This window comes from Dasypus novemcinctus, chromosome 9, assembly GCF_030445035.2.
Source record: "Dasypus novemcinctus isolate mDasNov1 chromosome 9, mDasNov1.1.hap2, whole genome shotgun sequence".
NCBI classification, from domain to species: domain Eukaryota; kingdom Metazoa; phylum Chordata; class Mammalia; order Cingulata; family Dasypodidae; genus Dasypus; species Dasypus novemcinctus.
In genome coordinates this window covers 88,874,977-88,900,671 of record NC_080681.1, presented here as the reverse complement: position 1 = coordinate 88,900,671, position 25,695 = coordinate 88,874,977, and the positions used below count along the sequence as shown (strand labels likewise).

The 25,695-nt window shown below is 50.9% G+C and overlaps 1 protein-coding gene and 1 non-coding gene across 7 annotated transcripts in view; both read left to right on the top strand.

Annotated features, from left to right (window-relative positions):
- RNF220 (ring finger protein 220) overlaps positions 1 to 25,695 on the top strand; it is a 251,608-nt gene that overhangs the window by 206,618 nt on the left and 19,295 nt on the right. For all 6 annotated transcript variants that reach the window (XM_058303721.1, XM_058303716.1, XM_058303718.1 and 3 more), the window contains 3 exons: positions 7,877 to 8,009; positions 17,180 to 17,225; positions 20,546 to 20,647. In XM_058303721.1, coding sequence (XP_058159704.1) covers positions 7,877 to 8,009; positions 17,180 to 17,225; positions 20,546 to 20,647 — 281 coding nt within the window. The remainder of the gene's footprint in view (positions 1 to 7,876; positions 8,010 to 17,179; positions 17,226 to 20,545; positions 20,648 to 25,695) is intronic.
- Positions 23,385 to 23,515, top strand: LOC111764808 (small nucleolar RNA SNORA42/SNORA80 family). Its single transcript, XR_002797323.1, has one exon. It is a non-coding gene; the product is annotated as a small nucleolar RNA SNORA42/SNORA80 family (small nucleolar RNA).

The window sequence follows — 25,695 nt, the reverse complement described above, 5'->3', positions numbered from 1 at the left end:
TATTGATGAAATCCAGATGTTTAGAATCATAGTCTTGGGGCCTTGTTCATATTGACTGAAGGTAAAAAATGCTGTCTGTCAGCATGTTAACTCTTCCTGTCCCACACTCAGCAGAGGCACCGATCATGTTTTGCTGGAGACAATAGAAGGAAGAAGGGGATGAATGGATAGAGGGAAGAGTGGATAAATAATTAGGTGGTTTGGATGATGGAGGGATGGATGGGATGGAGAGGAGGTGGTTGTATCATGGATAGGATGGGTGGGTGGCACTCTCTTCATTCCTTGTGTCCTTCACCTCTCAGCAGCATTTGACCCTGTTACCCTCTTGATGATACTCCCCTTTAAAACTCTTCCATCCTGACTTGGATGACCTACTTTCTTTGTTGTGTCCCACCTCTTGGTTGTTCCTTTTCAGTCCTTGGTGATTTAACTTCTCCCACCTGTCGGAGTTACTCTGGGCTCTGCTACAGCCCTCTGTTTACTCTATACCCTCTCCCTAGGTGGCCTCAGCGTCTCCTAACTTCTTTCATTTATTCATTCATTCTATAAATATTTATTGAGTATTTACCACATGCCAGATATTTCTCTTGGCACAGAGGATTCAGCGGTAAACTTCAATTCTTATCTATTTGTCAGTGGTTCCCAGTTCTGTAACTCTAGCTCCTGGCTCACATACAGTGCCTACTCAGCATTTTCACATAGACATCTTAAACAGTGCCTCGAACTAAGTACATCCAAGACTGAACTCATTTTCTTCCTTAACCAAGCCTTCTGCTCCTTCTCTTGAATTCCTTGACTCAGTAAATGGCTCCACTGCCATAATCCTTACAGTCAACCTTGACTCCTTTCTATCCTTCAGCCACCAGGACCAATCCATCTGCTTCTTTTCATCACTATCACCTCTCACCTGAGTTAGAAATGGGCTTCCTGCGCTCACTCTTGCCCCCTTTTTAGACCATTCTCTACTTTGCTGTTAGAATATTTTAAAAATGCGATTCTGATTTGTCATTCCCCTACTTAACATTCTTCTGTGGCTTTTCATTTTAGGTTTTAAAAAAATCATTAAGGTAGCTAAAAAGTCCTCCAGGATCTGTCCTCTCCATCATCATATCTTAACACTCTGCCCCTCACTCTCTCTGCTCTGGCCACAGTGGACTTTTTTAAATCCCCACATAGGTTTTCTGCATTCTGTACCTTCAGACATGGTGTGTTTCAATCTAGAACAGTCTCTTCCCCAATCTTTGCTTGACTGGTTCCCACTCATCCTCTAGGCCTCTGCTTCATCCTCCCAGACCAGGTGGTATTGTTCTACAGTCCACATGCTTCTATTTCTCTAAGACCACTGTAGTGACATTTGTCTAATAGCTCTATCCCCAGTTTGGTCCTAAGCTACCTGAGGGTAGAGAATATGTGTCTGTCTTGTTCATTATTATATGGTACCTGCACTATATCAGATCCAAAGTCAGTATCTAATAGACATCTGTCAAATATTATTGAGTCATTAGCCAGATGTATAGTGGGTAAGTCGATGGGTATTGCTCAGTGGTTAAGAGCACTGGCTCTGGAGTCAGACAGATCTGAGTTTAAATCACAGCCATGAACTTTTCAGCTCTGTCACTGCATTGTGCCAAGCCCCACTTTCCTCGTCGGTGTGATGGAGATAATAATACCTACTTCATAGGACTGTTGTGATGATTAAACAGGATAAAATATATGCAGTGCTAGCCTATAGCCTACCATAGCATGACACTCAATAAACAGTGGTTGCTGTGACTGTTATCAATGGACAGATGATAAATAGATGGGTGACTGGACAAATGGACACATTGACATGCAAACTAATAAATAGGTATGTGAGTATGGATGGAGAGGAAGAAGGAACACCATGGGGCAGAAGAGACAGGGTCAGGCTACCTACTTTAGGGAATGGTCTCGATCATAGCAGGGAAGAAGGATGGATGCGTATAAGGACAACCTGGTGTCAAGATGTGGTCAGTTCAAGCACAGGCAACAAAAAGCCTGTGCTGGTGTCTTCCTAGTGATAATAAGAAGAGCCCTTCACATGTCCCTGATTTAACTGCATCCTCACAGAAGACTTGGGCATTAGATAGTATCCCCATTCCACATAGGAGAAAACGGAAGTTCAGAAATGTTCAGTGATTTGTTCAAGTTCACCCAGCTAGTAAGAAGCAACTCTGCTGGAAAATGTGTTTTCATCACTAGGAAATGGAAACCCTTCCATTTGGAAGATGGGGGAGGCAAAGGTGGGGCACACACGTGTACTAACACATACACAAATACATACTCTTCCAAGTCCCAGCCTCCATTGCCACCTCTCATTGGAGTCACCTTCACCCCCATTTTCACACTCCCCATCTTAAACTCCAGGAAATTAAGCCCTGCCTTTTGTGGTCTGTAGAAGATGACTAATGAATGGAGATGGGATATGCTGCTCTGACCAGCAGAGATGCAAGAATGGAGCCCAAAGTCAACAAAACTGGGTCAAAACCAAAGAGGCCAAACCAGAGAGGCAGTCACATGGTAGAGAGCAGCAAGGCTGGACAGGTGTTAATGATCTGGGGGGAGGGGGTTTTCCCTCTGGGTGAGCTCCTTATCCTCCACATGTACAGTTGTGCCCCTGGCTTCCCTATGGAAGGTGGCAGAGAAGGAGCAGCCCTGTGGCCCTTGAGTTGCCAGGACCAGCCTGATCCCAGGGGTCAGCAATTCCCAACAGAGGAGGGCAGCAGAGGGCCAATCTGGGAGCCTGGACACCCCAGCCCTTGTTCCAAGGCTTGAGGGCTGGATTGGCTGGATTGGCTGGAGCCTGACCCAGGCAAGGGAGAGGTGCCACCCAGACCTGGCTGCACCCCTACCCGCATTGACCTGTCCTCTCCATGGCTTAGAGTTGGGGCCACGCTGTTTTCTGGTGGGTAAGGTGTTCTGGTCCCATTTAACAACGAGGTCCCTTCTGCTCAGAAAGGAGAAGTCACCCTCTGGAGGACACACAGTGAGGGAGCCTCCAGGCCAGGGCCTGATCGCAGGTCTCTTGATTCTCGATTCCTGACTCCAAAAGCCACCACACGGCTCTCCTAGCTTGAGTTGCCCTCTGTGTAAGGCTGAGGACAGGGTCAGGGAGCCTCCCTGCTCTCCCCCCGGCTTCTGAGGATACCTGCGGCAGGCGGAGAAGGGGAGGTGGCAGGCAGCCCGGGTGGCGGGCAGGGAGGTGCGGTAATGAATGTGGACGGGAGGCAGAATGAGCGATCCGTCTTTGCATGGGAGGGGAGGGGGCCGCGGGCACTCCCCCCACACACTCACACACTCAATCAGGCGCTGTCAGACCTCCGGCCGCCTGGCATTTTGGTGAAGAATCTCTCAGCTAAAAATTGTTGTCAGTCCCATTTCCTCGTTATCAGTGCAAGGGCTGAGGCAGCGCCCGGGGATTAGCAGGAGCGGCAAGCGCCCGCACCCGCCACCCGCCGCCGATAACATTGGGCCTCCCGCCTCACCTCCCCCATTCATCATCTTTAGCACTGACAGCCCGTCCCAGTCCCTGTCCCCATCCCCGTGTGCTTCCCACGTCTCCCCACTCTGCTGCTCGGCCTGGCTCCTGACCTCCCTGGGGAGCCAGGTCTCCTGAAGAGAAACAAGATTCAAGCTTGGCCTCTGTGACCCAGACCCACCTGTGGCAAAGGGCTTGGCCAGCCCTGAAGGGGGCAATGTCATGGGCACAGGTGAGGAGTGCTCAAAGAGCAGGTGCTTTCCGACAGGCTGCCTCTGGTGGGCTCTGTCTGCCTAACTGCTGTGCTGGCAGCAGTGTGGAGAAGGGATTCCTGCACCCGATGGGCTGGGGGATTAAGGGTTTCCAGAGGCCTCTCCTGCCTGAGATGGATTCCCAGATTCTGGGCACTGTGCAAGGGAAGCACCAAAGGATGCCTCCCACTAGGCCTAGGAAGAGTAGGGGGTTGAGGGCTTCTTTCCCACCCCAGCAAGACCGCAGCCCCCTCCTCTTGGCCATCCCCAGCAGTTTTATGGCCCATTTTATGGCCACTGTAATGGCCCAGGTCAAAAGCTTCAGGGAGCTGTATTCTGGGAATTATGCAAACGAGGAGCAGACCGAGGGCCAGAGTATGGATTTTGTCATTAAACCTGGGCAGGCCATGTCGTTAGTGCAGTAAAACCCACGTCATGACCACAGGTCTCAATATAAAATTATAGGGAACACAGCGGGGGAGGGGAAGCAGGGGGCCCATGGCCATGCTGGTACCTGCCACTCCAACCCGAGAAGATGGGGGTGGGGGAGGGGGCACAGGCTGCGGGTTCTCTCTGCTGATCCCTGTAAGGGCTATTCCTGAAGCTGGGAGCCAGGAAAAGGGTCCATTGTCCTGCTAGGGAAACTGAGGCCACAAGCTCATCCCTGTGGCAGCAAAACAGATGAACTAAGAGCAGGTTTATGGAAATGCTGATTCCTGGTCTCTGAGCTCAGAGGAAAGACTCTAGGCTCCAGGAAGCCCCAACAGCCAGGCTTGGTGTCCCAGGCTAACGAGAGCAGAAAACCTGATATTTTCACCTCAACTCAGTCGCCCATGCCCTGCATCTTCCTCTTTCTCCCGTCTCTTCTCTTGTCACTTCCTCCTTATGCCCCAGATCCTGCCTCAGTGATCTGTTTCCAAAGCCTCATCAACTCTTCCTTACTCATTCCTCATGACTCCCTTGGCGCATCACCTCCTCCTGGGTGCTAGACTCCTCCCCAGCCCCTTCCTGCCCCCCACCCCAGCACGCGGCCATGCCTTGCTGAGACCCCGGACCAGGGCTACACAGAATAGAAGCACTGGCTTCAGTTTTTGGTTTCTCCACTAGTTGGTGATCTCCTTGAGGCCAAGAATGTGTTTTGTAAATCTCTTTATGAGCTCCAAAATAATTGTTTTATAAGTTTTCATTAAATGAATAAATAAATGAAGCAATGAGATCAATAGCCAAATGCAGGTGTCCCTGGCCGGTTGTGAGCTTCATTTTCCCCATCTGTAAAATATAGTGTCATAGAGAATTTCTATGGTCTTATTTTCCTCTGCGATTCTCTGACTGAATGAAGTCAGGGGCATAGCTAAGACTAAAATCCTCATCTCATAACTCCCAGACCAGGGCTACATCCACTGCTTTTACTCAGAGGTGCCTTCCCACTGCCTCCTGAGCATTTGAAACACATCCACCAAGGCAGAGGTCAGCACATGCCCCTCCCTGGACACCTAGCCACAAAGACTGGAACCAGACCTGCTCCACTCGGGCACACACAAAGCCTCCACAACTGACAGCCCAGTTCTGCAGAGGTCATCTTGTTTCTAAGACAATGTGCTCTTCATTCCCTCTTCTCCTCCATCTGTTCCTCCTTTCCTTCCTATTTTTTCCTCTCTTGCTTCATCATTGAGCATACGGTCTATTCCAGGCCTTCATCAATTATCTATAGTTATAAAGATGCCCACAAGGAACTCACAACTATTCATTCATCAATCATTCATTTACTCACTCCCATTCTCTGCCTGGTATACTTCTAAGGTGCACCTTAAGTTTCTCTTCCTTGGTTGAGTCTTCCCTTTTTTCTACTCTCAAAACACACTCAGAAAGAATTACCTCCTCCTTTGAGCTCTCAGATGACTCAGTCTGAGCATCCAGGAGAGCTGTGATCATCCTGTCCATCTTAGTTTCCCAACTGGTAAAACAAATACCATACAATAAGTTGTCCTAACAAAAAGAGTTTACTGGCTCACAGTTTCAGAGGCTAGAAGACTTGCTTCCTTCCAGGCCTGACTTCTTCTGGCTGACTGGCAATCCTTGGCTCTTCCATGGCAGTGCACTTGGCATATCTTCTTTCTTTTCTGGATTCTGTTGACATCCAGCTTCTGGCTGCTCCCCATGGCTTCTCTCCCTCCACATCCAGTTTCCTTTGCTGATAAGGTTTCAACCATACTGGATTAAGGGCCACCCTCATTCAGTTTGGGCACACCTTAATAACATCTTCAAAGTTCCAGTCTACAAATGGGTTCACATCCACAGGACCAGGGGTTGGGACCTGAATGTGCCTTTTGTGGGGGAGGCGATTCAATCCTCAACACTGTCTTATGTCAAAGGGAGGTGGGTTCTTGTGCTCAGCCTGAACCAGGAGCTCCCTCGGGTACAGGATTGCTAGATTTAGCAAATTTTTTAAAATTTAGCAAAATAAAATCCAAAAAACAAAAAAGCATCCAACTAAATTTGAATTTCAGATAAACAATACATAATTTTTAGTGTATGTTCCATGCAATATGTGGGACATACTTAAAGGGAAAATTATTCATTGTTTATCTGAAATTCAAATTTAACTGGACATCCTGTATTTAATCTGGAAACTCTACTTGGGCAACCATCTTGATCATCACTGGCATGGCCAGCTTCTCTGGAAGCTGACTTTGACCCCCTTGAAGCACCAGTGGAAGGAAGAAGCAGAGAGGAAGACCTAGGCTCACGCTAAAGAAGTCCTTTCTACAGAGTATCCATGGATAGGCAGGAATGTTTGTCAATCCCATGCCTACGGGAACAATGGGTAGGACAGTTGCAAGGTATGGGAGGCGCTAGGCATCCTAAGACGGTTGCATGAGGCAACCCAGCATGGAATTGTTCTGACTACCATCAGTGACAAATTGAGAATAGACTTCAGGCACCCAAATGGCTCCCAAGCCAGCACTATGCCCACATGTATTCATGTATTAGGAGTGTACAGTTTGAAGGGTATTTTGGACAGGGCTTCTCTAGAATCAGTGAGACTCACAGGAGGCTAATGAGGTTATCCAAGTGAGATGTGATGAGACCTGCACAGCAAGAATACAGATTCCAGGAATACAATTAGCAGAATGGACAGGACTTGAAGGTTGAATGGATATGGAAGGGGAGGTAAGGCAAGGAAAGGAGCCTAGGGTGAGGCTTAGGTTTCTGGTGTGGGTGTCTAGGCAAACGAAGGTATCAGTAACTGAGATGGGCACTCCTGAAGGAGAGGCAGTTTGGAAGGGGTGAAGTCGTTGAAGAACTCAAGTTTGGACTGTTAAGTTTCAGATTCTTATGGAACATCCAGACATCCATGACATTGATGTCCTTTGGATATAGGCATTTGAATATAGGGGTCTGGAGAACAGAGGAACATACTAGGATACAGAGAGAGTCTGGAATCAAGAGGGCACATATGGTAGTTAGGGCCATAAAATGAATGAGATCACCCAGCATGCTGAGTCAGGGGAGAAGAGACAAAGGATAGAGCCCTGGGAAGAAATGAGGACTAGGAGAGAATACCACCCTGGAAGTTGCCCAGCTCCTTTTTGGTCTTTCCTACTCAACTGTGAGGACCTCAGGGACAGGGATGAAATCCAAGTCTATTCAGTGTCCCCACTGCCCTACCTTGAGCCTGGTTCAAATGGACATCAGAAAATGCTGAATGACTGCAGGAATGAACCCCATTTCCCACTCTTTTCTTCCTTTTCCAGATCTAGGGAGTGTGAAAGCAATGCAGAAAGGAGAACAGAGGGGAACTGAATATTCTGGGTAGTATATAACTAAACCAAGGGCTTCTTCACTAGCACATGTGAAATTAAGTGATCAAGGTTTGATTGCACAGAGCATTGATTGTGTCCCAATAGATTTCCAAGAAGGGTGCCTGGCCAAGGAGGCATCTTTCATGGACACGGCCACTGCAACTGCAAAGAGGAGTGATGCTCATGAGTGCAGAGCCTTAGGCTCACCCTCCTTTAGGGCAAGAAGCCCTAGGGGGCAGCAGCAGTCTTGGCTAAGAGAATTGCGACACTGGGTTTCTATCCATGGACTACCCCAGCTTAAGAGTCTGTTCTTTCCTCACCAGGTAAGAAGAAGGCGGCAGCGTTGTTTGACAGCCAGGCCCCTATTTGCCCCATCTGCCAGGTCCTGCTGAGGCCCAGCGAGTTGCAGGAGCATATGGAGCAGGAACTGGAACAGCTGGCCCAACTGCCCGCCAGGTAAGCCATCTACCTGGGGATCCACCTGCCAGAGGATTCCACTCAGAGTTCTAGCCACCCAGTCCCAGAACTAGCCGTCTGGCCCACGCCCTAGCCTCTAGATAGAAGCCAAGCCCCTGTTGCCATTTTCCTCCACTCTGCTTTCCAGCAGACCCACCTCAGATCCTCCGGCTGAAGAGGGCTGCCTTTCTCTTCTTGCTCTTTTTTTGGAATTGGGAGAAGAGCGACACCTCAGGCCTCAGCCTCCAAAGAACACAGGAGATGCTGGAAAAGGAGCTGAGCCCCAGCCACAGGCCCCGCACATTGAGGCTGAGCCTCAGGCAGGGTAAAAGTGGCAGGTGCCGGGTCTGGCAGCCCCCTCCAATGGACAGCCGGTGCCGCCACCCAGGGGAGTGAGCACTCCCTGCTTTCCCGAATCTCAAGGTCTGGAAGGGGATCATCTGAAAAGGTGCTCCCCACTGCTCACTCTACCTCACCCTCAGCTCCCCACCCCTCATTCTCCTTTGCCCATGCCTGAAGAACTTGGCTCAACCTCCTGAAGGCCCTGTGGAGGAGCCAGGTTAACAAAGGCAGCAGAGGAGAGGTATAACAAACTACCCCAAATCCTAGCAGTTTAAAGCAACCGTTTATTTATGCTCATGGAACCTGTGGAGCCTGGAATTCAGACGGCACACAGAAGGGGGTGGCTTTTGTCTACTACATGAGATTGGAGGCCTCAGTGGGAAGATTCGATGACTGGGAGCTGGAATCATGTGGTGACTCCTTCCATCGCGGGTCTGGTGGTTGATGCTAGCGGTCAGCTGGGACCTCAGCTGCAGCTGGGACCAAAGCACATGCACGTGGTATCTCCTTGGGACCTGAGCTTCCTCATGGTGTGGCAGCCTTAGGGTAGTGGAACTTCTTAATGGCAGCTTAAGGCTCCAAAAGCCAATGTTCCAGCCAATGAAAAGGAAGCTGGGTCACCTTTTATAACGAAACTAACCTCGTAAGTAGTTTAATGTCACTTCCCCTGTACTCTACTGGCTGAATCCGAGCCCACCTAGATTCAAGGGGCAAAGACATGGATCCCACCTCTAGATGGCCGGAATGACAATGTCCCATTAGAGAAGCACACATGGGATGGGAGATATTGTTGGAATTGTCTTTGGAAAATACACTCTGCCTCGGAATGAACAACCTGCCCTTTCAACCTCCCAATCCCACCTATCCTACCTCTTATTCTGTTCAAGTGAGCAGACTCAACCCATCTGCTTTCCTTCTGCCCTCTCACTTAATGCCCCCTGCAGGGTGAATCAGGTATGGTCCCTGCCCTAGGAAGTTCATAGTATGGGTGGGGAGAGTCAGGCAATAAAATCCCGAGGGATAGAGACTGCTGTGTGAGAAGAACTGGAGCTGTGGGAGCATCAAGCGGGCACCAAACCCAGCACAAGGCAGAGAAAGCTTCCTGAGGGAGGTGAGGCTGGAGCTGAATTTTGCTGGAAGATATATGTTATCTATTGCTGTGTTACAAATTACCCCCAAATTTAGCAGCTTACAGCAACAAATATTTAGCTCACCATTTCTGTGGGTCATCAATTCAGGAACAGCTTAGGGAAGGTGGTTCTGGCTTAGAGCCTCTCACGAGGTTGCAGTCAAGATATCAGCCAAGGCTGTGGTCCTCTAAGAGCTTGACCAGGACTGATGTATCCATTTCCAAGATGGCGCCTCACATGGCTGAGGGCAGGAGGCCTCAGTTCCTTGCCACATAGCTCTCTTCTATATAGGGCTTCTTGAGAGTCATCACAATATGGCTGCTGAACTACCCCAGAGCAAGTGATCTGAAAGAGAGAGTAAGGAGGAAGCCACTATGCCTTTTGTGAACTAGTCTCAGAAATCACACACTATCACTTCTGCTATATTCTCCTCTCTAGATGCGAGTCCTCAAGACCAACCCACACTCAAGGGAGGGGAATTAAGCTTGACCTCTTGAAGGAGAGAGGTTTTGTTGTTGCTGTTGTTTTTCCTGTAAAAATTATTTATTTTTTAACTTTATTTATTATTTTTTCATTCCCCGCCCCCTCTCCCCCCACAGTTGGCTGCTCTCTGTGTCCAATTGCTGTGTGTTCTTCTATGACCGCTTCTACCCTTATCAGTGACACTGGGAATCTGTGTTTCTTTTTTGTTGTTGTGTCACCTTGTTGTGTCAGCTCTCCGTGTGTGCAGCGCCATTCCTGGGCAGGCTGCACTTTCTTTCACGCTGGGCGGCTCTCATTATGGGGCATGCTCCCTGCATGTGGGGCTCCCCTACACGGGGGACACCCCTGCGTGGCAGGGCACTCCTTGCGCACATCAGCACTGTGCAAAGGCCAGCTCCACATGAGTCAAGGAGGCCCGGAGTTTGAACCGCGGACCTCCCATGTGGTAGGCAGATGCCCTATCCATTGGGCCAAGTCCGCTTCTTAACTTTATTTTTAGAGAAGTTTTAGATTACAGAAAAGTTTTATTGCAAATATAGGGGATTCCCATACCCCCACCACCTGTCCCTCTCACATTCTCCCCTATTAATAACATCTTACATTAGTATGGTACATTTGTACAATTGATGAGCACGTATTGAAGCACTGATATCGACGATGGTCTATAGTTTACATTATAGTTTACACTTTGCACTGTACAATTTTATGGGTTTTGACAAAATGTATAATGGCCTGTATCCGTCATTGCAATATCATGTAGGATAATTCCAGTGCCCTAAAAATGCCCCATGTTCACCTATTCTTCCCTCCGCTCCCTTCAGAACCTCTGGTAACCACTATCTTTGTATCAGTGTTACAACTTCTGAAAGGAAGAGTTTTTAAAAATTTGTGAGCATACTTTTTTTTTTTTTTTAAAGATTTATTTATTTATTTAATTTCCTCCCCTCCCCTGGTTGTCTGTTCTTGGTGTCTATTTGCTGCGTCTTGTTTCTTTGTCCGCTTCTGTTGTCGTCAGCGGCACGGGAAGTGTGGGCGGCGCCATTCCTGGGCAGGCTGCACTTTCTTTTCACGCTGGGCGGCTTTCCTCCCGGGCGCACTCCTTGCGCGTGGGGCTCCCCCACGCGGGGGACACCCTTGCGTGGCAGGGCACTCCTTGCACGCATCAGCACTGCGCATGGCCAGCTCCACACGGGTCAAGGAGGCCCGGGGTTTGAACCGCGGACCTCCCATATGGTAGACGGACGCCCTAACCACTGGGTCAAAGTCCGTTTCGCAAAATTTGTGAGCATACTTTTAAACCAACACAGAAGACTATCCTAATGGTAATAATAATCCTTGTTGAGCACCAACTATGTGCCAAGGAATTTACCTTGCATTTATTATATTTTCACAACAATCCTCTGAAGTAGGTAATAATTATCACGCCCCATTTTACAGATGAGGGGCCTGAGGTACAGACGGCTTAAGGGACTTCCTTAAGATTGCACAGTTAATAAGGAGTAAAGATAAAAATTCAAACCCAAGCAATCTAGCCCCAGTGCCCATCATCCACCCACCCCCAAACCCCAGATTAGCCTGGAAGAGGCAGAGAGTGAAAGAAACATCTGCCTGCAGTTGAATTCCATACCTTAGCTGCCCAACCCAGGAGGGGTTTTGTGTAATTTGCTCCCCTCTACAGGTACAGAGAGGAGAGGCAGAGATGAAAGGCCTGCGGAGCCTTGCAAAAGCAGTGTGGCAGTGTGCCGCCCAGGTTCCGCAGCTGGAAGGCTGAGCTCGCCTTCTGCCCCTCAGCGGGGGGCGCGCTATGGCCTGGCCTGCACTCCCCAGGGCATCTACTGCCTACGGCTTGGCTCCACCCAGACCGAGACCTGGCACCAACCCAGTCACCGGCACAGCCTTTCGGAGCTCTTCCACTTTCTTGCTTCCCCATTTCCACTTCCCCATCCGGGGTCCCCACATCTGCTCCACGCCCCTCGCGGGCCGTGTCTGCGTCCCCACCTCTGTAGCCCTCACATCGGGGCCCAGCTCAGCACCCTCTTCACCCCGGGCCCCCTCCGTCCGCGCACGCCCTGCGCCCCCGGTACGCCCCCCTCCCCAGCGGGGTGTCTGACAGCCGGACAGCGGGATCTGCACAGCAAGTGAAATTCCCGTCGGATCGATAAAGCCGAAGCGCTGGCGGCGACGGGTCGATGGTTTTATCTGTCTCGGCCCCGCCGCGCCCGGCGCGCTGACAGTCCGACCGGCCGGCAAAGGCGTTCAAGGGCAGCGGCGCCCGCCCCCTCCGCCGGCGCCCTCCCCTCCCTGCGGCCACTGCGCCCACCGGACTGCTGGCTGGACCGCCCGCCGCCGCCCTCGTGATTTATCTGGATTTTTAATTGGAAAAAATTTGCGAATTAATTGATTTCAGGAACTTGCCAATTAACATTGTAATTGGGTGCGTGATAAATTCCCAAGGAGCGTGTCAGCTCCCTCCGGGCTGACTGCCCGCGCGGGCAGGCGTGCAGCACGGGGAGGGCCCCTGCCACACTGCCCTTGCCCCGCCCCTGCCCGCTCCCTGGGAGGGAGGAGAAAAGCAGAGGAGGTTAGGGAAAGATGAGGCACCGGGACTCCTGGCGCTACCTCCCCTCCCTGGGGCTTAGACCAGCCATTTCGCAGATCGGGAAACTGAGTCCTGCAGGAGGGCAGAGCGCCTGTGTGCGCGTGCTCCCCGCTCCGCAGTCCTCCCACTCCCCTCTGCTCCCCTCCCTTCTTTCCCCTGCCTGCTCTCCTCTCTTCTTTCTAACGCTTCCCTCTCTTACCCCTCACTTGTCCCCTTTTCCCTCCCTGACCCTCCTGGAGAGAGCCGGCTCCCGATTGGCTGCTGCCGTCAGTGTAGGCCATCACCGGAACGCTGCTACCGGAGGAGCTCTTGGGGATGGACCTGGCCTTCTGCCTTCTTCCTCCCTCTGTCCAATAGCACAGAGAAGGCCCCCCGGAACAGGCTGCTAATTTATGTAGAGATAGAAACCAATGCAGGTGCTTATTTTTACACACCCAAGGGCTCACAGAAGGAAGCAGGAAACTTCTGGCTCCCAAGCGAAGGCTGGCTGGCTTTTCACAAACACAGGCACAGACATATGCATGACACATGGGCGCACAAAAACACACACCCACTCCAACACACAGATGCGCTCACACACACACCCTGAAACAACTACTTCCCACTGATGCACATTCCCACAGGTACCTGGACACACCAACTCTCAAAGGGAAAGCACTTACCCTTTTCGAGGCACTTTTCATTCACAGTCAGAAGCTGCACCCATGCTTAGACACACACCAGTATATACTTTCACCACATACCTGCCCTCACCCCTTCCTCTGTCTCCCCTTCTCAGTCCCACGTGGGAATGCCATTAGACCCCAGGAAATGGCTAGTTGGGGCTAAGAGGGCAAAACCAGATAGAGGACAGATTGTGGAGGGCCTTCCATGACTGGGGTTATCCCAAAAATTGTGAGGAGATTAGAAGAAGCCTGATCAGAGAGCACTGAGTCGCAAGAGTCACTTGTGAGACCATGTGGAGTCTGTATTGGGTAGAAACTGGGAGCTAGAAACTGGGACAAATGAGTAGGGTGGGCAGGGGAAAGATGACAAGGCTGACCAGTGAGAACAGACAAGAGGGAATCATGAGCAACTTGGTGGAGAAAAAACAAAGAGGACTTAGGTGACTACTCATGGGCTAAGGCAGAGGCTTTCTGACTTGGGTGACTGGGAGGGTGATGGGGTCAGAGAACCAGGTATCTCCAGGAAGGAGGAGCAACAGCTCTGGGCATGCTAAGCCTACATGTCTTTGGGATGGTGATAAGGTGAGGACTGGGTTGTGTACAGATAGGCAGAAACAGATAGGGGGCTGAAGATTGAAGGGCAGATATGGGGGTGGCCCCAGGCTTCTTGGTGGTCCTCAGACAGGAGTTTCCACCCAGCAAGAGCTTTAGACATGGAGAGATTCCACAAAGCTGAGAGTGGAGCTTAGCCTGGCAAGGCCTCAGCTCAGAGACCTTTTCTGAGAGGCTTCCAGAGCTACTGCAAGATCTGGCCTCTGGACTGGAAAGCTACCTCTCTGGCCAGTGCTTTAAAAGTGCTGGAAGAAGCCAGAAAGAGGCTGGGTGACTCTAGAAGAGAGGCGGGGTGTGGAGATGGCAGTGCCCCCACCCCCACTTAAGCCTTATTTAAGGCCGGCCTCGGTGTTTGGTTGGGTAATGAACTAGATAAACAATTCCCCAAATAGATTAAAACGAAGTGTAACTTACAAAGGCGGCTGGTGATGATGGTTTATTCCCGGGCAGCACACCATTTCTTTATTTCCAAGGATAATTCAGTGTAAATCACCTTAATTAAAAGTGTCAGCCCAGCCCATGAATATTGTACTTAGGAACGCGTTTCCTGGGTCCCAGTTATAATTTAAAACCCATGGATCACTAGGCAGCGAGTGACTGAGCAAGGGAGGAAATCGTTGGGGGCGGGCTGTGGAAACAGGGAGGGACGGAAAGCAGAGCTGATGGGCTGGGCAGGAGCCAGGCTGCCTACAGTTCCTGGGCTCAGACCTCAGTTCTCCGAGGCAGGCCTTCACCAGACCGTCAGTCTCGGGGATGGCGGGGGAAGGGGGTGTTCAGGCAAACTTGGAGGTGATCAAGTTATTGGAGGAAAGGTAGGGTGGGGGCCCTTGCTCAGAGAGAGTCCAGTCCAATGTGAGAGAATGCAAAGACAGTTGCTAAGGAAAGATCCAGAGGATTGGCAAAAGGAGAGGCTGGATATTCTCACCCTGAATATCCCCATTTCTATTCCCCAGTAGAGTTAAACTGAAGTCGAGGGTGGGCAGGTGCTCTTCTCCAAAGCTGCACAGCAAGTGGAGAGAGAAAAAGAACCTCATAGCTCTGCACTCTCTCCTAATCCCTGAATATTTTAAGAGGCAGTTATGGGCAATGAAAAAGTAGCACTTTGGACTGGGTCAGACTCAAACCCAAATTCCAGCTCCTCCATGGACTGTGTGAACATAGAGCTGTCACTTAGCCTCTCTTAGTCAAGTTTGCAAAGTTTGAGGGAAGATTAAATGAGCTAACACTATGAAGTACCTAGTCCCATGCCTCTATAGATGGAAGGTGCCCAATGATTGCTCACTCCTTTCTTTTCTGTTCCAACCTGAGCCAGGGTCAGATAATACTCAAACCCCAATCCAGAGGAGGGGCAAGAACAGTGTTATGCAGTAGATGCCTTGTTTCCGTCCCTGTAGGACACAAAGGTGATGGCAGTACTTGTTTACTCGGAATGAATGAAGGAGTGACGGGTTGATGAAAGTAATGAACTCACAGACTAGTTGCTTTGCTCCTCAAGAGCAGCTCAGTTTCTCTCCAGTGCCTGGATCAGGGCTGGACGTGAAGCAAGAATACAGGGACATTTATAAAGCAAATATAAGTGGCTGGAACTTGGTCTGGCTCTCCCTCCTGGTCTATGATGCCCCCACTGTGTGAGTTGAATGGGCAGACAGTTCAGTTTTCATACTCAGACCTTGGTCTCACCCTGCTACTAAGCCCAGTGGCTTCTGCACTGTGAGAGTATGTGTCTGCTTGTGTGAATATGTGTCTGCATTTGTGGGTGTGTGTTGGTGCGGGTGTGTGTTGGTGTGGGTGGGCATGGATGTATGTGGGTATAATATATACCTATGCATGTGTTTATGTGGACGTATGTCCATGAGCAAGTCTTCATCTAAGTCTGTGTGACTGTGGCAAATAAATCTTTATGGACCCATCTCTGGGAATGTGACTCTCTGTGCCTGTGCATCTGTATGCATGTCTGAGCCTCCAGGCATGTATCTTTGTGACTGTTGGCAGAATTATAAAGAGTCTGTGGCTATAAGTGTATTTGCCTTTATTCCAAGGTTTCTTAGCCTCGGCACTAGTAACATTTTGAGCCAGATCATTTTCTGTGATAAGGAAATGTCCTGAACACTGAAGGCTTTTAGCAGCATCCCTGGCCTCCACCCACCCCATTCCTGTTGTGACAATCAAAAATGTTTCCAGATAATATCAAATGTCCTCCCGGGGAGAGGGGGAGCACCCCTGGTTGAGAGCCACTACTTTATCAGAATCTGCCTTCCTTTGCCCTCATATTGGGTGTGTCTCTGTGGCCTGCCTGGCTGTGGGTATTCTCTGCGCACATACTCTGTGTGGCTGTATGTGCCCCCATATCATCGTGCCTCTGCCTTGAGTGTGTGTTTGTGTGTCTTTTGTGCTTTGTGGCTCTATCTTTGGGTGTGCTTTATATGTGCACCCCGTATATGTGTGTCTATGTGGGAACACTCCACCGATGAGCCATATCTGCCTACACGCATGCATCAGCCAGGGCTTCTGTGTACATGTTTTTGTGTGTGTGAGTTCACGCATGTGAATATGTGAGCACAGATGTGACATGTGTAGTGGGGGCAGCAGGGAGGGAGGGACAGGAACAGGGATATTAATGTTTCTGAAGTGGATCTGATTTGATATGTCTTGTTCCATTGTCAGCATCTGTTTAGCGGGGATTTGTAATACTTTGTGGCTCTGGATCACTCATGCTTAGCGCAGGCTGTGGCCTTGCATACCAATTTTGTTATTAAACACAGTCCTCGCCTCCCCCACAGCCCATCCATCACCTCCCACCCCCGCCCCTGCCTGCTCTGAGCCGCCCACCATATTTCAGGGCCCAGCTCCCGCCCGCCCGCCGTGCCCGATGCCGGAGGGCCTGGGGCTGACAAATTGAATCAGGGGGAGATCATTCCTGGCCTAACGCAGTTTGCAGCGTGTTGGAGGGAGAATTGACAAGAGCCATGTCAGCTCCATCACCCCAGTCCCAGAGGAGCTAAGAGCAGGCTAGGGACAGAGAATGGAGGGAAGGGCACATCCAGGCCAGGCAGAATCCTCAGGGCTGACACCGGGAGTTAGGTAAAGTCCCTGGCCTCAGATCCCAGGGAGCCTACCATGCCTTGTGACCATCACCTCCCAGGGGCCAGCACTGGCCCTTGACCCCTCCTGAGGCTGAGCCAGGCAGGCTGGCTAGGGTTGAAAGGACTGGGTGGAGCTGGGCTAAGCAGGGCTGGCCTAGGCTGGCCATGCCTCCTCTCTGTGGGGTCCTGCTGAGACTCCCCAGCCTGCCCTGGGCAGCAGGTGGAAAGGTCATCCTGTTCTCTTCTTTCTTGGCAGCAAGAATTCCCTTCTGAAGGATGCCATGGCTCCAGGCACCCCCAAGGTAGGTGGTCAATTGTGTGTTTCCTCCCTATGCATTCTAACCTAGGCCGACCTAGAACTGGTTCCTCCTTTAAAAAAAAAAAAAAAAAAGAGCTCTTCCTGGACCCCCAACCATTTCCAGGGTTTGAACATCAGCCCGAGGCCTAGGGCTGCTCTGCGGGCTTTTGAGTGGGTGTATGTATGGTTTGGACGGTAACTCATCTGACTTCCTCCTCTTCTAGCCAAAAGAGGGGTCAGAGCCGAGTGGCCTAGGGTGGGACACCCAGACACTGAGGCTGGGGAGGCTCAAAAGATGAAGGAAGGTGAGCTGTAGCAGGTGCAGGGCCTCGGAAGCCCGAGCAGGGCGAGTGTGTGTGTATGTCTGTGTGTATGTGCATGCTCTGTCTCAAGGGCAGCAGGGAACCAGGGAGGATGTTGGGCATATTTGGGGAGACATTCTGCCTCTCTGAAAAGACACTGTGGGAGAGGGGCTTGAAGGCATTAGAGGGAGAAAGAAAAAGTGAAAGGGGGTCAGAGAGGCTTTAGCATGATGATATAATTTGTCCCAGTAACTCCGATAGGTGGCTGCAGAGGCACAGTGGTCCTGAGTTCCCAAAAGTGATGGTTTTGAGGAGCTGAGCAGGAGGACTACACCCTCCCACTAGTCTCCTGTCTCCCAAACCCCCATCCCGGGCAAGATACATTCTTTTTTCTATATTCTCATAGTTGAACACAGAATTGTAAAGGCAGGAATCCACCACTTATTTTATAGGGGAGTGTGGAATGAGTGTTGAAGTTTTAGGTATGGATGAAATCAGTGAAGGCAAGCATATGGAGAGACTAGAGCAAAAGCCAGAAGAGAATCTGGGGAACTCCTGCATTTAGGGTCAGGATAAGACACAGGAAACAGGGAAAGAGACAGAGAAGGAACAAAGAATTAGGAGGGGCACAAGAGAGCATGGAATACCATGATCCTAAGGGAAAAAACAGTTCCCTAATATATGGGGTGGTCAGCAGTCAAACAGGGCAAGACTGGAGGCCATCATGTTTAGAAGTCTTAACATCACTGGTGAACTCCAAGAGGGCAGTTTTGGGAAAAGGAGAGTAACAAGTATTGCCTCCATGGGGTTGCCCAACAACCCTGCAGCACTTTCATTCAGGAAATCACTCAACTGCCGCAAGCAAGGTGGGCAGAGGAGGGACACAGAGAACCCAGCCCAGCCTTGGGCCTGAAGCTCCTCCCAGCCTAAAGAGAGAAGGGTTGGGTGCCAGGCACCTGTGGGCTCATGGAGGTGTGGAGTCCACTCACTGGGTTGGGCCCCGCCTGCGGCATCTGATAGTGGTGGTTAAAGAACGCCACGGAGCAGCTGCCAGGTCTGCCGGCACAACCACTGACACCCAACCCCTGCCTAGCCGGCAGGGCCCAGGGAATTGGACACCAGGGTTCTGAGGACAAACCCCCAGCGTACATAATCCCTGTATATACCAAGTGCTACCCTGCCAGGGCAGAATCCAAACACAGGAAGGCTTCAACATGCTCAGATTCCTACAGCCAAAGAAACAGGCAGCTTGAGAATCCAACTCAGCGGCAAGGGCTACTTGCTCACCCATTTTCAGATACATACTCACATCCCCGAGATTACTGTTGGAGGGCCTGGCCCCTGCCTTGACCTCCGCTTTAGGGAAGCAGGTCCTGAGTGGCAGAGGCAGGCGGTAGAAGGTTCAAGCGAGAGCCCGAGAGGACAGGGAGAAGGAAGGAGGGAGGAGAAGGAGGAGAGGGCGAGGGGGCCTGAGACAAGATTGATGGCCTCGTTGCCATTAAGAAAAAAATTAGCCGGTGGCGGCTATCATATTAAAGGGTGAAGAAGCCGTGAATTATTTTCTTAAAGATCTTATCGCTTACAATGATAATTTTACCTTCCAAAAGGCCACTTTTAATGAGGCGAAGAGCCAGGCAAAAAGTCATGATTTAATGCCGGGATTTTTTTTTCAAAACACATTTTACTGCTTTTTGGTCCATGTTTAAAAAGCGCCAGTGACCTTTTTTTATTCCGCTTGCCCCAGGTGTAATGCTGAGGCCTCTCAGGGCTTCTAACCTAGAGAGAATAAGAGAGAAAGAGAGGGAGAAAGCGCATGAGCCTGAACCTTCTCGTGGGAGGGCGGGCTGGTGCACAGAGGGGGGGACAGCCCCACATTGTTTCCCCTCCTCAGCATCTTCCTTGGGACCAACAGAGAAGGACAGTGCCAGAAAGTATCTTCTTTCTGAGCTGGGGGCTGAGTCATGCACGAGGCTTCCCACAGGGTCTGGGTGGGTGAAGAAGGGGCTCCAAGCTGTAGGAGTCCCATCCCACACCCTTGCCAGCCTCTTTCCTCTTCCACTGGGGTGAGGTGCTCCAGGGAGCCTGGCCAGACCAGCTCTGCCCCCTCCCTTCCCCAGGCCCTTGCCTGAGGATGTGCAGCACGGCCACCGCATGCGGGTCACATCCTGAGGCTCAGTCGGAGATGAAGGATAAATGGCTGCTCCATCTTTCCCAAATTGCTTTCTTTGGGCTGTCAGTGGCGATTTGGCATGGTTTTCTGGGCTGGGAAGGCCTCGTGGGGAATTGTGTGCTTCCGGCTCAGAGCTGTGCAGGCTGGAGACAGTGGGGGGGAGGAAGTATGGGTTTCTTTCAGGCCTCCGGGCCCCCAGTTTGCAGCTGAACAAGCCTTGGCAAGAGCTGGCTCTCTGGCTGAACGTGCCATGAGGTATTTAGAATTGTGGCGCTCGCACGCAATTTAAAGCAGACAGTTTATTAATCTACACTGCAGGCGTATGTAGAAGAGGCCGTGCAGGATTGACATGGGGGGATTAGATTTGCTGGGGTTTTTGCTGGGGTCATCGCCGCAGCGTGGGGATAAATGGACCCAGCGTACATCCCTGGCCACACGCAGGAAACTCATACATACTATTTAATTTACTGTCTCCACGGCAGGGCTGCCATCAGCCTGAATTAGGGGCAGGTGGGGTGGCAGGTATATGGCTTTAGCCCCAACCCTTTATGGGGGTCCCAGAATCTCCACTCTATTAGGAAAAACAAAGCATGCATAGCCTCAGTGAGTCCCAGGCCTCTAGGACGGATGTTAGCCTTAGCAGGAGTCTAGGAGCTACAGGCCCCGTCGGGGATCCCTACCCATCCCTAGAACCAACACATCCTCTTCCACAACCACCACCCAGGGCATGGTCACATGCCTTCACAATGTCAAGAGTGTCCCCTCTGTCCCTCCTTCTCTAACTCCCCAAAGCTCCATAGGACTGGGAACTCATTTGGGCCTGAGGCCACCTGTCCTATTTTCCTCTTTCAGTCCCTCCTGTTGTCTGCATCCATCAAGAGGGAAGGAGAGTCTCCGACAGCATCCCCACACTCATCTGCCACTGATGACCTGCACCACTCAGACAGATACCAGGTGAGGAGGGGGCGTGGGGGGGCACAAGAAGTAAGCTCACCTAGGCAAGAGCTTAGAGGGCATTCCTGGTGCTAACTCTTCCTCCTCCTCAGCAGGCCAGGGGAGAGGACTGAGCTGTGTTTGGTTCCCTCATGTCTGGTGCTTCTAACTGAACCCAGAAGGCACATGTGTCACAGTCAGCCTAAATGGATTTGAGGGAGTGATGCCAGGGTCACCTGGGGACTGGTGGGCCCTAAGCACCTCTAAGCATCCCATCCATCAGGAGGTATCCTATGGGATTTGGTTTCATGGGAGAAATAGCCCAGACTCACCTGTGGTCCCCACCCCCAGGCTTCAGACTTCAAGGCCAGGATCCCTTGAGCACATAACTCCTCAATCCTGCCAAACCTTGGTATCAGGCCCAAATAGAGGCAAACGTTGCCTGCGAGTGCCTGGGCAAGCAGAGGGAGTAATCCCACAATTCTTAAGGATCAGAGCAGGAGAGGGGCCTAGGGGTCACAGCCTAGCTCCTTACAGACCTCCTTTGTGGTTGGAAGAAGAACGAACGTCCCCCAAATGATTTTGTCTGAGAGACAGAGCCCTACCCTTGAGAGCTTCCCTCAGGTGGAAGGAAACAAGGCCCTGTCCAAGGAACATTTGTCTAGATGGAAAGAAGTTTCTCAAGGAGCCCCAAGGGAAAAAGGGAAAAGCAACCCCGACCCAGAAGCCCTGACGCAATGCAGAATGACAGGGCACCAGGAACCGATGATCGAAGGTGGAAACCAGGGTCACTGTGAGCACATGTGAAGTCTTTGTTCAAATTAGAGAAAGGCATGCCCTCTGAGCTGACCAATTAGAAGAAGGCACCCTTTCCTCCCAGCTGACACAACCTGCCATCAGGGTGCAGAGCACGGAAAGTGTGGCGTGCTGAGTGCGGGCTGGAGGCCCTTGTACAGATGACTCAACCTGTGTAGCCTGCAGAGCTGGCCCGTATAGGGTCCCTGCTCCCAGGAACCCTGGTTTGAGAGAGGTGGCCCAGCCCAGCTCCCAGGAGATGTTGCTGTGACCCAGATAGCCCTGGCTTGAGTGGAGAAGTGACCCTTCCCCAGGGGATTCGTGTCTGCGGAGGAGACAAGGCTCTGTTCCACAGAGTTCCACTCCAAGAGGATAGATAGAGGTCTGCCTTCAGGAGGCCCACCTAGCTTCACAGCATTCAGCCCCACCATCTGTTCAACCAGGAAAAGAGTGACCATCAGGCACAAGTTGCCTCAAGACCTTGACACCTTCCTACCCCCCAAATGTTACTATTTCTTCTATTGTTCAGAGAATGAGAGGAAAGCTAAGGATCCTCATACCTAAAAAATAAAATTAAATTAAAATACACATATGACCACACACATTCACAGGCAACTTTTTACATTACCTGCAGGAAGTTAAAACCTCTAGAGTCCATCCAGGCACCCAAGCTTCTTTGGAGCCCAACACCCTGTTCTGGACTCTAAAGTAAACCTTTTTTCTTTAAAAAAAAAAGATTTATTTTATTTCTTTCTTTCCCCTTCCCCCCCTCCCCCATTGTCTGCTCTCTGTGTCCAATTGCTGTGTGTTCTTCTGTGTCCACTTGCATTCTTGTCATGTGGCTCTGGGAAACTGTGTCGCTTTTTTTTTGTTGCATCATCTTGCTGCATCAGCTCTCCATGTGTGTGGTGCCACTCTTGGGCGGGCTGCACTTTTTTCACGCTGGGCAGCTCTCCTTGCGGGGCACACTCCTTGCACTTGGGGCTCCCCTACATGGGGGACACCCCTGAGTGGCATGGCACTCCTTGTGCACGGCAGCACTGCACGTGGGCCAACTCACCATACAGGTCAGGAGGCCCTGGGTATAGAACCTTGGGCCCTCCATATGGTAGGCAGATGCTCTATCAGTTGAGCCACAACTGCTTCCCTAAAGTACATCTTTGAAAGGACAAATCAGATTAGTTTCCTTTCTATAAGATAAAGTTCGACCTCCTTAGCATGGCATTCAAGGCCTTTTGTAATTAGAGTCAACCTATATTTCTAGCTTTCATTCCTAATACTGCCTTCCATTAATCCTATGGGTTATGCACTAAATGCCAACCACTCCCTAGATGTGCCATTCCTTTCTTGCCTCCTTGCCTTTGCATATGCTATGTCTGCCAACAGAACTATTTTGCCCTCTGTTAAAGATAAACTGGAATCAAGAATGAAGAAAATCTTCATCTCTTGACATGAGAAACTGCAAAGAAAGTATAGCCATATTTAATCTATCATGATGAGTCTGACCCCTCCTAGATTTGTGGTTCCTCCAAGGCAAGGACTTTGTCTTATCCCTTCCTTTATTCCCTTCCTTTCTCAAACATTTGTCTAGTACTTACTCATGCTCAGCCCAGAATCCTTGCCTCAAGGGGTTAAAAGACACAAATACACAAATAGATAATTATGGCCTAGTGTTTTAAGTGCTGAGAGAGGAGGAGCTGGAGTACTCTTGGTGGACAAGGAAGAAAGGCTACTGCAGATAAAGGCAATACTATGTGGAAAGGGCATAAAGGTATGAAACAGAATGATATATTTGGAAACCTGGTAGCGGCTCAGTTTTGTTAGAACATAAACCACAAGGGGAAGGAGATGAAGCTGGAAAGTGACCCAAGAACTAGCTGGGTATCCCATCTCTTGTTCATTACAAAATGCCTGGCACATAGTTGTCACTTAACCATGTTGGATTAAGAATCATTGAACTTATGCATGGATTTGGATTTACGACAGGCCCATCCCCATGGACCTCTCATAGTGTCTTATGTCAGAGCAAACTGTAGCCCAAACCATTACCTGGCCTTGTCTGTAGGCCTCAGCACTGAAAAGGGTTGCACAGTGTAAAAAAAAAAAAAAGAATCATTGAACTAGGCCTTGAAAGCAGAGGGTATTGGTTTCTGGTTTGGATTCTCATTTACTTACTTGGTCCCTGCTGGGTACCTAAGCTTCTTAATCATTATCTCACTTTGCCCTCACAGCAACCACACAAGCTAGTTTCATTGCACCCAACTTATTGCTAAGGAAGCAGGCCTAGAGAAGGGAAGTGATTTATGTAAAGACGTATAACTTACAAGTAACAGAGTCGGGATTTGAACCTGAGTCTGTCTGGCCCTGAATCCTAGATTGTTTTCCAGCCCTTCACTGGGCCCAGGACTTCCAGGTAGGGTGAAAATATGAACCCAGGACTAACAAAAGCTATTTGGGGAAACTGAAAGATAAACCTAGAAAGGCAAGCAGGGACCGTGAGCCTGGCCTGAAATGCCTGTGGAGGAAGAAGCCATCCAGACCTCCTCCAACTGTGCCCCAGACATTCCTTCCCTAAAGAAGAGCTGGGAACCTAAGCTGCTCACCATCTTCACTCCTTCCTAAACATCCTCCTCCTTCCCACTGGGACCTCCTTTTTGCCAGGCCATGTGCTGGGCGACTGGATAGAAATGGCCTCCCCCAAAAAAGGGTCGTATATGGAAACAAACAAAATATGCATCATCAGAGGAAAGTCAAGGAACTGTGAAAACACCAAGGCAATTAACCCTGAATTGGGAGGGTGGGGAAGGGGAGTAGAGCCTTCCCAGAGTCCTGAAGGATGAACAACCCTAACCAAGCAGGAGGTATGTGGAAGGCATGGAGAACATTGTAGCCCAGAGGCCACAGTATGGAGAGCTCAAAGAGCTGCAGGTAGCTCTGCAAGGTGGAATGGTCAGGCAGACAGAGGGAGAGAGTAGGCACGGTGAAAGAGGCTGGACAAGTAGACCTGGCAGGTCAGGGAAGGCCTGTATGCAGTGTTACAGACCTTCTAGGTAGAGAATCATTGGAGCACCTAGAGCAGAGGGGACTGGGTTAATTTTGCAGAATATAAAGATGACGGTGTGAAGGATGGATTGCAGGGCAAGAAACTGGTGACCAGAGGACCAGAAGGAAGCCAGCTGCAAGTTCAGAGGGCTCATAATATTATGAACTAGTACACTGGCATCCATAGATAGGTGTAGCCGTTAAAGAATACTCAGGGATGTCCGCCTGTGCCAAGTCCTGTGCTGGGCTCTGGTTTCACCCAGATGACTCACACACGGTCCAACCCTAGAGTGGTCAGTCCACCGATAAAAGACTTGTACAAGCTATCATCAAAGTTCAGAGAAGGAAGTACTACTGAGAGAGGGAAAGCTATTTTTTCCATTTAGGTGATGAGAAGATTTAAGAGGCATCTAAAGGTAGAACCCATGGGATCTAGTGAAGGATCGAGTGTGAGGGTCAAGGACAGCCCTCAAGAAGTTTCCAGTGTAGGCACATCTAAGTGGCACCTAAGTAGTAACCCCTTATGAAGTGGGAACTCAAGTGGAAGGTGCCTGGCTGGGGAATGTTGAGTTTAATGTTGGCCGCGTAGATATGCGGTGCCTGTGGGACCACCATGTCCAGCAGACACTAAATGTTTGGAACTCTAATAACTCGACCGCTGATGGGCCAGGCTACGGGGGTGGGGGTGACGACTGTTAGTATGCAGTGGGATCGCCCGCGGAGTATCGGGAATTCCGACACCTCTCGCAGAGCGCCTACCCTGGCGTTGCAGCCCAGGGGCAGCCACGCTGGAGGCAGGCGCGGGGGCCCGAGCTCTGGGGCGGAAGAAGATTCTCAGTGGGAAGGGCCGCGGGGCGGGGTGAGAGGCTCTTGCAGCCGCTAAACCTAGGACTGGTAGGCTCAGAGGGCGATGGGAGGGACCCTGGGGAGGCTCAAGCCAGTCGCTACCCGAACACTAGCAGCCGTTTCCTAGTCCCAGTCCGGCCGCCCCCACCCCCCACCGTGAACTTTCACCCCCGCGCGCGACGGCAGCAGGTCACGTGATCAGGGCCAACATGGCCGCCGCCGCCGCTGGGAGCTGAGGTGCCGCCGCCGCCGGGCAGCCGGGGGGAATCCGCCCGCATCGCCGCCCTCGCCGGCCGGGCGGCCGCGGGGCCCGGAGTGCCAGAGGCCGGGGCTGGGGCGGCTCCGCGCGGCGGCCACTGGGTCCCGTTAGAGCAGCCCCCGGCGGC